Source organism: Grammomys surdaster, unplaced genomic scaffold, assembly GCF_004785775.1.
Source record: "Grammomys surdaster isolate TR1022 unplaced genomic scaffold, NIH_TR_1.0 63, whole genome shotgun sequence".
In the NCBI taxonomy this organism is placed as follows: Eukaryota; Metazoa; Chordata; class Mammalia; order Rodentia; family Muridae; genus Grammomys; species Grammomys surdaster.
The window spans coordinates 16,512,049-16,524,083 of record NW_021604565.1 but is presented as its reverse complement, the minus strand read 5'-3'; the positions used below and the strand labels follow the sequence as shown (position 1 = coordinate 16,524,083).

At 44.6% G+C, this 12,035-nt stretch overlaps 1 protein-coding gene across 1 annotated transcript in view; it reads left to right on the top strand.

Moving 5' to 3' along the window:
- Positions 1-7,907, top strand: part of Dpys (dihydropyrimidinase) — a 78,866-nt gene extending 70,959 nt beyond the window's left edge. Inside the window, exons 9-10 of the mRNA XM_028765776.1 lie at positions 5,962-6,079; positions 7,523-7,907. Coding sequence (XP_028621609.1) covers positions 5,962-6,078 — 117 coding nt within the window. The 3' untranslated portion in view covers position 6,079; positions 7,523-7,907. The remainder of the gene's footprint in view (positions 1-5,961; positions 6,080-7,522) is intronic.
- Positions 7,908-12,035: the final 4,128 nt, after the last annotated feature.

Here is a 12,035-nt window from a genome sequence, read left to right as displayed (position 1 = left end):
CCACCCCCCTCACTAGGTTCCCACTGGTGGGTCACTACCACGCCATTCCCAGCCCCACGGCCTTTGTAGGGCACATCAGGCAAACCCGGGCTTTGCCACTGTACCTTTCCCTCTTGAATTCAGTCAAGTCACAACAAGAAGAAAAACATCACACAAACTTATTTTAGAAGCAATGGTAACTCAATCTCTGGGCACAACAACTAGAATGATAATCTTGTAATACATATTAAACCTAAATCTTCCAGCCAGGAACTACTAGTAACTACATTTTGCCCTTATACTATCCCCACTTCAAAAGGCCCTAACTCTCTCCTGCTTCCTCTCTCCCTCTGTCCAATCTGGAAGTCCTGCCTCCTACTCTGCCAGTGATTGGCTCCTGTATTCATTATACATAAGAAGTCCTGAGAATGTGACTCATTCCTTGTTCCAGACAGCCCCTCCCAGGACAGTGAAATTAGCATTAGAATACAAACCGTACCAGGCCTGTCCACAACAAGAAGTTACATACTATTAATTCTTTACCAAACATGAAAGCTTTTTAATTTCAAATGACTTATATCCCTGGATTTTTTTTTGTATGTAGAGTATAATAATTTTTAACAAAAATTGAACATATGAGCCTTCCTTGAGATATTCTCGCTGTTTCTCTGTCTCTATTTTCAGTGTTAGGTAAGTGCAACCTTTTCTGGAGAATACGGTCACATTGCACTTTAGAGAGAAATCAGAACAGCCTCCTGGAGAAATATATGGTTTCAGGATACTGCTGCCAAAGCTTTGAAACTCCTTGTATCTTTGCAGCGATAAGTGTAATTTTCCTTGTAGATAAGAGAAAATTGAGTGGATGACTGACTGGGTCCTTGAAATGGGTATTTTCCATTTTCAACCTTATAGTTTGTCAATGCCTCTCTCAAGGTGGTGGTGTGAGAAAATCATTTAATTCATGTCACCGCCTGCCATACAGTCCTGATTCGCTGGATTGATGGCTAACAGGCAGCAAAGGTGGAACATCTGCTGGAGCTGGCTCCGGCTTGGAAGAATCACTTGGTGCACCTCTGTCCAGTCCTCAGTCACTGACGTCAGTGTGGCAGCCGGGGAGCCGATGTCAGGGCACACTTACATCCCAGAAACGGGCAACCACTACACCCGGGATGTTAGAGACGGAAAGGAAAGAAAGTGGGGGCTTACTGTTAATATTTACCAGACTACTACTGCATTAAAGGTACTTTCCCTGAGAACTGAGATCCTCCAAAATCTGAAAACTAGGAACTCTGAATGTCCAATTTTATAGCTGGGAATGCCCAACCAAAACATGTCAAAATATTAAAGATGTCTAGTCTCTAGGATTTCGAGGGGCACTCAGCCTGTGTCCTTTCTTTGCTTTACCTAACCGTTCAACATTGTTCAGCTGGCAATATTTATTGACCATCACTGAGGTGTCATACTTTAGATCTCACAATCCTGGAGATAAAGGAACTGGTCCTATTTTATAGATTAAGAAACCGAGGCTCACTATAAAGTACATTAATCATAACATTTTAACCCTACTCAGTGCGTAGCGCCGCCTCCTATCACTCAATGGGTTCTCAGTCTTCCCTCTGCAACATGAAGGGGCTCCTCCTTCAGCTAACAAACTTAAACAGGGAGCCAGCCCCAAAATGAGAGGGTTCAATGTCATGTCGTTGCACTGCCTTTGGGCAATAGTTCACAGCACACTTTAAATTCTAAAGTACATATGTTTTTATCGTTGAGCCTCTTCTGTTGAACCCAGGGGCTGTTCACATCATAGTGACTCATGGGAAAACATGGGTGGCTCAGCTTAAGGTGTCCAAAAGCCCACCCCCTCCCCGAACCTCACTAGAGGTAGGCTGAATTTCTTTATCAAGGGGCTGTCATCTTGTTCTCCATGGGTGACACGGTATCAGTCATTCCATTGAGGTCAAAGGGATCTCTTCTATTGTTCTCGCTATCTTCAGAAAATCTGGCATCCCTTCATTTCTCTCCCGGTAGATAATACAGTCACATTTTCTATCAATTTACATGTTCCTCTTCGCCTGATCAACTAACCAAAAAGCATTTCTGTAATTATGTAGATATAATGATGATTGCAATTAATGTTTATTCATAGCACTGCATATAATTCTCATTTTTGTCTTTCTATTAACACATTGCAATGACAATCATAATTAGATATGATGAACTCAAATTGAACTCTCATCTGTTAAAATAATCCACCAGTATTCCATTAAGTGAGGGGCTAATTTTGCTTTCCCTGAACTTAGGGCACCCTTTCACGTGTATTTACCTTCAAACCGTCTTACTTGATTACTGTACTCTTGAGATGGAAACTACTGGTGCCAAAGTATGATTGGCAAATATCGGAGAGACTACATGACCCATACCAGATGTGTCCTCGGGTCCTCAGTGTCTTGAGATACAACTTGAGAGAGTTGTTGAATAATTTTAAATAATGTTGCTCTCAACAGAATGATAAACAGTTCCCAGAAGTCCAATATCTAAGTACCCTCCCTTCATATCACAAATACTGCTGATCATCAGGAAGATTCAAGGTACCAGGATGTGGGACCTCTAGGATATGGGACCCAGAAGCCAGCAGTCAATGATCCCAAAGGGTCACATCCTACCTCTTTTAACTCCAGCTCCTAGTGTGTAAGTCCTCCTTAGTGACTCACTTTACACACCTCTCTGCTGTGGTTTTCTAGCTATTTGGATGGAAGAATCTGGAATGGGAGAGATGAAAGCTGGAGATCAAGTTAAGAGTCATCAAATATAGATTTATATTCCCAAGTACGAGGTCACCAAGGCAACTGTTAGATGGTGATAAAAGAGGGGTCCTACTGATGCTCAGGGAGCCCAAACTTCAGAGAACAAGTAAAGCAAAGCCATCCAGGGAGCTGGAGAAAGCTGGCCTGCAAGGCAGAGCAAAAGAGAGCAGAAGTCCTTCAAGCAGGAGTTTGAATCCACTTGTTGTGTTCAACTGGATCATCGCAGCCTTCATCCAGGCCCAGTGCTAATGCTTCATTAAAAATCTTCTGGGAATTAAGTATCCTTTCAGCAGGAGAAGTTGGGGTGGAGTCTGAACCAATGCTGTGATCTCTGAGCATCAATGTGAGGTCCTACTGAATCTGGGCTCTGTATTATTATGCTGGCATTTCATGTTTCACAGTGAAATTTGTGATTGTGACTAGAGGAGAGGATTAAGACTCAGTTTGCTAAAAGTGGTAGGTTTCATTTACTTAGAAAACAAATGCTCACCTGGGCAGTGCTGCAGGGTGAGCGTCATCTTGTCACAGTGATTATCCCTTGAGGTTCTGAGAAACACATGGAGCAGGATGTCAGGGGAACATCTACCAAGAGTAATCTACCAAGCCCCAGCACAGGGATGTGGACGATTTGAGTCCAGCCAGGACAGAGCTTGCCTACCTCTAAGGAAAGGAAAATATCAAAAGGTTAAAGTTTTTGGGAAGCTGGAGGCTAGACCTTCATTGTCGTAGATTCCTGCTCACATATCTGATAGCATGAAAGGTTGTGCAGTGTAAGGTGGCAAGACACTTGAGAGGAATTGATTTATTTCTAAGGTGGCAGTGTGGGTAGGAGTGGCCACTCTCTCCTCATCATTCTGGTAGAAAACTAGGCCTTACCCACCCAAAGTGTCTGAGGTGGACATACAGTAGAACCTCTGTCTGGACCTGATTGGCAGGTCAGAGACAGATGGTATGACCAAAGTGGGGACTACCAGACTACTTGTGTCCAGAGACCTGACCAGGGCAGTGACTAAACAGCTGGAAAGCAATTATTAGATACCAGGTGACCTGAGACCTGGACATTGAATGCAGCTAATTAACAAGAAAGGGCAGTCCAGAAGGTAATGCAGGATGGGTACAACAACGGAGCTTGGGGAAAATGGAATCAGTCTGGACCAGAACATCTCACACAAGAAGAAAGGGGATTTATCTGGAAAACACCCTGACTCTCTGCTCCAAAGACCATTTTCCTCATATTTTTAGCATACTGCTTATATTTATCATTGTGAAACAACAGAGTAATCTACCAAGCCCCAGTCTTCTGGGAGAGACAGACAAGGCAAAGGCAATTGCAGAACACAGTGGTATGTGTACCCAAAAATTCCCAAGGGAAAGAGGACTACAGCTTCAGGCTTGGTGTTTACTAGGGCTGAGCTATAAAAGACAAACAAACAAACAAACAACAACAACAACAACAGAAGACAAACCAAAAGGAGAGAAAAGGTTAAGTATCCCAGCCCATGCACAAGCCTGAACTATGGTTTCTGGTGTAGGGCCTGAGTCTGCAGCTAGGATCCATGGAAGCGATATTTAGAGCAGCTGACCATCCTGTAGAAGAGCAGCTCTCAATCTATGGGTCACAACCCCTTTGGGGGGTTAAATAACTCTTTCACAGGGACCAGCTAAGACCATCTAAAAACACAGATATTTACATTAGCATTCACAGCAGCCGCAAAATTACAGTTATGAAGTAGCAATGAAAATAACTTTATGACTGGGTGTCACCATAACAGGAAGGTTGAGAACCACTGCTCTAGAACAAGCCTGCCATAAATGAGGAGGACCCCACACACTTGGTGCTGTGGTATGTTCCAAAGATGCTCAGGACACACAGAAGGTAACAAGGGAACACAACAGGCAGTTACAGTCCCGAAACTGCTGTAGAAAGAGGAAGATAGAGCAGGGTCTGGGAAGTGGCAGGTCACACACAAATGCATGAACGAATGTCTGCCCGCTGTGTTAGTTCCCCAAGAGCAGTCACTGAAATACACCATGGGGTTAGCCAAGAGGAACAGAGAAAATGGCAAGACCCACAAGTAGTAGGAAGAGACGGTGAAAAGAGGGTGCGAGGAAATCTTGGTTTGCTTGCAGGGCAGCCTGCGTTACGGCAGCTTACGATGTCGATGTCGGGTACCTTTCCCACTTTCAGAAGTATCCTGATTTGGATGATAACTACATAGGGTTCGGCCTACTGGGGCAGCTAGAGCCTGAAGAGGGAGAAGCACAGGGATAAAAACCCGAGATGAAGGATATAGTCAGAGACCATGGGGTTAGGTAAGTTTAAAGTTCCAGATGTGACATCTCCAAGTAACCGGAGCATCACTTGAGTGGCACATGTCGGAGACTGACACTGTCTGGAGATGACAATAGGGCTAGACTGAAGGAAAGCCATGAAGGGGATCAAGCAAAGTCCTGATGACCCAGGACAGAGGCAGGGCAGAGGCAGAGGCTCTCATTGCCTGATCCTCCAAATGTGCTTTAAGAATGCGAGAGAGGGCTATGGGAACGGTGTGGGATTTGCAGAGTGTGAGGCCAGGTGGGACAATTCCTGGATTTCTTTCTTTTTCTTAGAATTGTTTGCTTGTGTATATGGGTGTTTGAATGTGTGTAGACACACGTATGTACACATATATGTATGTACATGTACGTGCATGTGCATATGTCATTCATGTTGAGACCCAAAGTTAACCTCATGTGCCTTCCTCTGTTACTCTGCCACTTTCATTTAATGAGGGAAGGTCTCTCAGTTGAACTTAGAACTCACTGATCAGCTAATCCGGCTAAGCAGCTTGTCCTGGGGAGCCTTCTGCCTCCCTAGGATGGAACTACAAGCAGCTTCCCTACCTACCTAACTTATACCTGGGTTCTTAGGATACAACTCTAATCCCCAAGTTTGAGTGGCGGCACTTTACCCACTGAGCCATCTCCCCAAAGCCCTGGTGGGTCTTTCTGTGATGCAGATTAACACCAACTAAGAAGGCAATCCAGAGGAAGACTGGCCGGTAAGAGCATAGGATGCATATGATAACTCAGCGTTGTTGCTCTCACAAGTCACACTGTCTTGGCTATTCAAGAAGGTAAGTTGGAATTCACGACCTGAGGAAAACACCAGAGAGAAATGGCATGTGTTCTGTTCCAGACCTGCATGCCTGTGCCAGTGAAGCGTGCGCCCTACAAGGGAGAAGCCACCACACTGAAACCCAGAGAGACAAAAGAAGATGACACAGCTGGAACCAGGATGCAGGGCCACTCCTGACGTAAGTGTTCTGGAGCAAGGGAGTGAGTATCAGCATATGATGACAGCACGTAAAATCAGCATCTTTCTTCCCCGGCTTTTGAAGAGTGCAGAGGTTCAGAGTAGAAGGAACTCTGATAAAGACCTTGAGAGTTAGATGGGCCTTGATTAGATGAGTAGGCCTTGGGTTAGCTAAATATTCATCTTGTAGAGTGTTCGAGAATATTCTAAAAGAGCCCTAGAGAATCTTCTATGAGTACAAAGCAGAAGGCTAGCTCAGCTAGAGAGCCCTGCCTGCTGTACTAAAAGCATGTTCCATGGTCAATATTTGAAAAGCAACTAGAACTTTATGTGGAAGAAGACGAATCTTTGTATTGTAAATGCAGCTGTGTTCTATGATTCAGAATGCATGGAAAAAATGAATACAAATGAGGAAATAAAGTTACACAACGTTTAGAAAGTTTTCTAGAAGTATTTGGCAGGGCTGACATGGAGTTTCTGGAGGAGTGTAGATTTCAGTAGGGGAAGACTATGAAACACTGTCCAGTCTTGTGATGTCTTTGGACATACAGAGCTTTCTGTTTTGAAATTCCCACGATTTCCTTCTATTTTCTGCTTCTTTCCCTCCATTGTTTTCTGTTCCTCCTCTGCCAAATCGGTATTAAAAGACAGTGCTACAGTTTTAGCCTCTCTATGAGGTCACTTCGACTGACTCAGTAAAACGCACATTTTTGCCATTTGATGGCTATACTTGTGATGTATATTTATATGCGTCAACATGTAGCAATCTAGGAAAGTCCTACACTAGTGGACGTGCAGTTTACAACCTGTGGGTCAAAGATTGCTAATACAGTTCAACACAAAATCACTTGTTTTCTTGGGGACTTGATTGTACATTTCTCAAGTGTAAACTTTAGAGAGGACAAATGTCACAGGGCGATGTCAAAGGGTCAGACACTTGTTAGAAGTTGACCAGGTGGATGGAGGTATATGTGTGTGTCGGTTGGGACAGTGCTGGACACAGATCTGGTTTGTACATATTGTGGCATTGCATACATCCCCATTTGACGGCCTGTGTGTCCCTGCTTAAGCCTTGTGACCACGGGGACTTGGACAATGAGCACCGAGACATTGCAGACCTGGCTCCCACATGCAGTGAGCTATCTCACTGTTAAACGTTATCTTTTCTTTTTCTTTTTTTTAACAACACCAGCCTCAAGCTTCAGAGTTTCTGTCATTTCCACATTTCAGGAATATTCATGTGATTCAGAAAGTTTATATTTAAAATTCTGGAGATTAGCAAGAGAAAGAAATGGTGTTGGATATGGTCACATGCTACATGGAGCTTTCTGTAGGAGCCAGCTTAGTGTTTACTTTGATTAGAGTGTTTCTTGGTGCTAGCTTGAATCCAGTGTCTCTTTGTGAGGGAGAATGTTACACTGAGTGCCTTTTATTCTCTTTAAAGGCAAAGGCAGAGCAAAGGCTCTGAGGTCCCCTCCCGCCGTGCTGCCAACCACTGGAGAAGCACACCCCCCAAGATCCTTTGGAAAAATCATTGCTCTAGGCCTCTTTGATTTTTCTCTCAGAAGCAATAGCTGTCTGCCTCACTGTGCCTTTGTCACTGTGGAAGATTGAAGATATAAATGAACATTATTGGGATGAAATGTCTGCATGAAGATTCATTGAAGATTCCTTTCAAATGTCATCTTTCTAAGCACTATATTTCTTTCTTTGGATTTTTAAAGGAAAAAAAGGTTTTGTTTGTTTTGTTTTAATGTCTACATTTGTTTGAAAATAATCACTGTGATTTTACATTTCATCACAATAAACATTGGGAGCTTCATTCAGTATTCTAGTGTCTGAGTTCCATGTGTGTCCTTCCACCTAGAGGATGGGACGAGGACCCTGAGGATTGGTTTTGTCGAGAGAACATGATTTCTTGTGTATCAGTGTCACCTGTAAGTCAAGTCCCATGATGGGTCTCAAGAAATCAGCTCAGGTACTCAACTATTAAATGAGTCTGTGGCAAAATATCCAATTGCATTGATGGATTCAGGACTTGAGGGGATTAAATGGAACTGGCATCACATGAGGATATCATGCTGGTCTCTTCCTCCCAATCCCTTTCCTGTGTCTTGGTCCCTCTGTACAGCAAGTCTGGGCTTCTCTTTGGCTGTACCCACACTCTGGTGTCCCAGCCCAGGAGAGGATGTGTTCCTTTAAGGAAGGTTGTGAAGCTCATTTGATCTGAGCATACAGAAGAAAGGATGATAAACTGTACCCGAAGAGAAATCTTTAGCTCAATTGAACTGCAAATCTTTTTTCCTCAGGTTAAAAGACATTGTAAAACGTCTTATTTTTTTCCTCCGTACCCTTTGTTCTACAAAAGCAGCTCTAGAACACAGACTGCTTTGCCAGTGAATACGTAAGCTGCTTTCTTACCCAGTAGTCAAGCCTCACACATCATTTACTGTTCTCTAGAAATGTCACCATCTCCTGGAGGCTTTCCGAAGTAGATTGGTCCTTCTTTCATTCAGCTTCAGTGTACCGTTACCCTTTGTATCTGTAGATTCTACACAGCATTTACCTCACATTAGGGGATAAAAGTGATCAAGAGATGGGTTCAAGTGTACGGGAGGGTGAGCATGGGTAGTTAACATGATGTCATCCTAGATAAGTAAGGGCAGCATCCTCAGACTGTGTAATCCACCTGTGCTGAAGGCAATTCCCCAAGCACTGAGGGACTGAGATAGCTGATGGCTTCACTTCTCTGTCTCCTCCGGTCTCCTTTTCTTACTCCTCCCTCCTCCCTCCAGAAGCTAAAACTCCTACAAAGAGAGGCTTGTCTGGCTCACTCTTCCTCCCTCATACCCAGCAGAGTGTGGGTTGAGTTCAGGCACTCAGTGGATACTTTATAGTTTTTAAATAGGAGAGGAAGTGAAGGCCTCCCTGCCCAATTCTTCAGTGGATACAGATGAAGTGAGAGAGTCAGCAGAAGCAGAAACAACCCTGGTGCTACACAGCTGTTTAGAAAAAAGGGAGGTAGATACAAGATTCCCGGGCTTCAGCAAAGTCCGTGGAATTGCATATGGGACTCCTTTTGTTTTTCCCAGATGGCCTGTGAGACCAAGGTCATTTTCCTTATGGAGTTTGATTGATCTTCCTAAACCAAAGTTTCATCATTTACAAAACAAAAACAAGAGTCTCCACAGGGTACCCTGAGGCCCCTGATACCCAAGTCCTACACAATTTAGGGCCCAATGCTGGCAATGTCAATAAAAGCGGCTGTCCAGAAAACCTAGGCCGTGTTGTCCTTTCCTTGAAGTTCACAACATTTGTTAGTACCAATCCCTCAGTGGTAGCAGAAGAATGGAAGCTCTGAAAAGGGATGTGGTCCAAGTCCAGGCTCAAGATGAGGGCATTCAGCCATCTTGGAGACGTCAGTGGGGATGAAGGCCAGGATGTGGGAACCATGCGCTCACCATGTGAGCAGAATGAGCAGGGATACATTGGGAAGCATGGGAGATGATGAACATGGAGGCAGCCACTCAGCAAGAGCTCTTCTCCCTCCGTAGGAAGGGGCAGAACGGTGGACTTGCCAAAGGCTGGAAGGTTGCAAAAGCTGAGTTGGAACCAGCTGAGCAAGACATATAAACATCCTAAGTTTCAGTTCTTCTATAGATGAAATGCAGTAGCTAAGATTATTTTCTATGCAAGAATGGTTAAAGACTAATGTCTTAGGGTTCCTATTGCTGCAATGAAACACAATGACCAAAAAGCAAATTGGAGAGGAATGGAGGAAGTCAGGTCAGGAACTCAAGCAGGGCAGGAACCTGGAGGCAGCACTTGATGCAGAGGTCATGGAGGGGTGCTGCTTACTGGCTTGCTTTACATGGCTGGCTCATCCTGCTTTCTTATAGAATCCAGGACCACCAGCCCAGGGATAACACCACCTACAATGGGCTGGGCCTCCTCCATTGATCATTAATTGAGAAAATGCCTTACAGTTGGATCTCAGGGAGGCATTTTCTCAACTGAGGCTCCTTCCTCTCTGATGACTCTAAAGTCTGTTAAGTTGATACAACTAAGCCAATACAACTAAGATACTATGCATACATAATGCCCTGGCTCTCTGTGTCAGCCCAGAGACATCCCCTCCTCTCCTCCCTCCACCTGCCTTTCCCCTCTTCTTTTCCAACTACCCAACACTGGGTCCCAAAGAAGGCACACAATATAATAATTAGATTTCTTTTTATAATTCTTTTTCTAAATCTATTCTCTCCTTTTACTTCTTTCTGGAAAATATCTGTGGACAAGTCTTTTAAACAGTGTGACCCTGCCATCCTTTATTGAGCACCTGCTGTGTGCAGGGCACTGAACCAGACCCTTTCTTTCAGTTGCCACTGCCCCTGAAAAGCTGCACAGAGCAGCCCAGGAAAGAGCTGAAGAAATCTGCACTGGGGGAGTGGAGTAATCTTGGGAATAAGAGGTAGTGAACAAGTAGAAGAAGGCTGTGCTGCATAATGAAAGCCACCTCAACAAAGAATCTTGATGTGTGTTCATGAGCCATCCATGGTGAATCAGCGGTGCCTGTAAACTTACAAAGTTTCAAGCCTGGCCCTTGGGACTCTGAGACAGGGTGTTTGTATAAAAGCTAGAGGGGTAGAACATATTAGCTGGGCATTTTCAAACTGTTGTTTTTATTTGTTTGTTTTGCTATTTTTGCCTTATAATAGAATGTAGTCTCCAGAAGAACACAGGACCTCTGGGTTTTTCTCTAATGAAATCTTAAATGTGCTCAGTAGATCCTAAACGGTAACCCCTAGTAGGCCTTTATTATGTTATGTGCCTGCACCAGGGCTATAAGCGCTATGTGGATTCTATCACTCTATTCTGTCTACAAGCTTCTGAGAAGGCATTGCTCCTAGTTAACAATGAGAAAACCAAAACTCAGAAGGCTTAATAATTGCCCAAAGTGTTGGCATCTGGTTAGCAGGTGACTCAAGATGTAAACCCCAGTCTATTTGTAAATAACTGTTGTAATGCAAATGTTGTCATGCAAATGTAATTCAGATGGTTCTTCAGCCCCAAAACTGGACACACAAGGAATCCACATTCTCAGAGAGGGCAGAGTCGTTTCCACCCGAAAGAGGATATCTATCCAACTACTGATAGCTCTGAACACCATGTTTTACGGTGGTTTAGGTTTCAATAGGCAGCATCGATCAGCAGAGGCCAAGGAACTGAGTCACTGTGGCAATGCAATCAGCAGTAGAGTCGCAGGGATGTGGTGAGACAGAGGCGAACGCACACAGAGCAGCCAGCACAGAGCCGGAAGGGAGTGAGGGAGCCAGCACCTGGCACTTTATCCAGCCTGTGCCATTCCCCAGTCACTGCAAAGCCCTGGAAAGGGACTGCAGGAAAGCAGGTGTCACCACAATCTGCTGGCTATCCATCCGTTCTGGCTGGACCTGTCGCAGACTTGACTGGCGGGTGCGCCGAGCTCCCTCAGCCTGCCTCCTCCCTCTGTTCCTGAAGCCGTTCTTACTACTGGCAGGCATGCACGTCTCTCTGCACCTCAGTGGGTTAGGAGTAATTCATGCTCCTGGCCTCCACCTCCCCTAGTTCTGCTTTCTTAAGCTGTTTACAGTACTCTGTGAGATCTCACACCTTGGGGCCACTCTCACTGTAAATAATTCACTTGTCTTGGGAACTCTTGTTGTAAGAAGGCTTTTTTTCCATTCTTAAGGAACAAGGCACACGCCCCCTCGGATCAATATTTACAGCTAGGCACAGGTCTATAGAGACAAGAGGGGTTTACAGCACATTAAGAAGACAGGAAAATGAGTCTGGGGGAGCGAAACATTTCAGTGGAGGCATCTAGGAATGCCTGGTGGGGCTCCTGGAGGTGCAGCGGGCAACTCCGCCCAAGGGGCTGGGACTTTGGGGTCCTTTGGAGAGGAAGGAAGGAAGGAAGG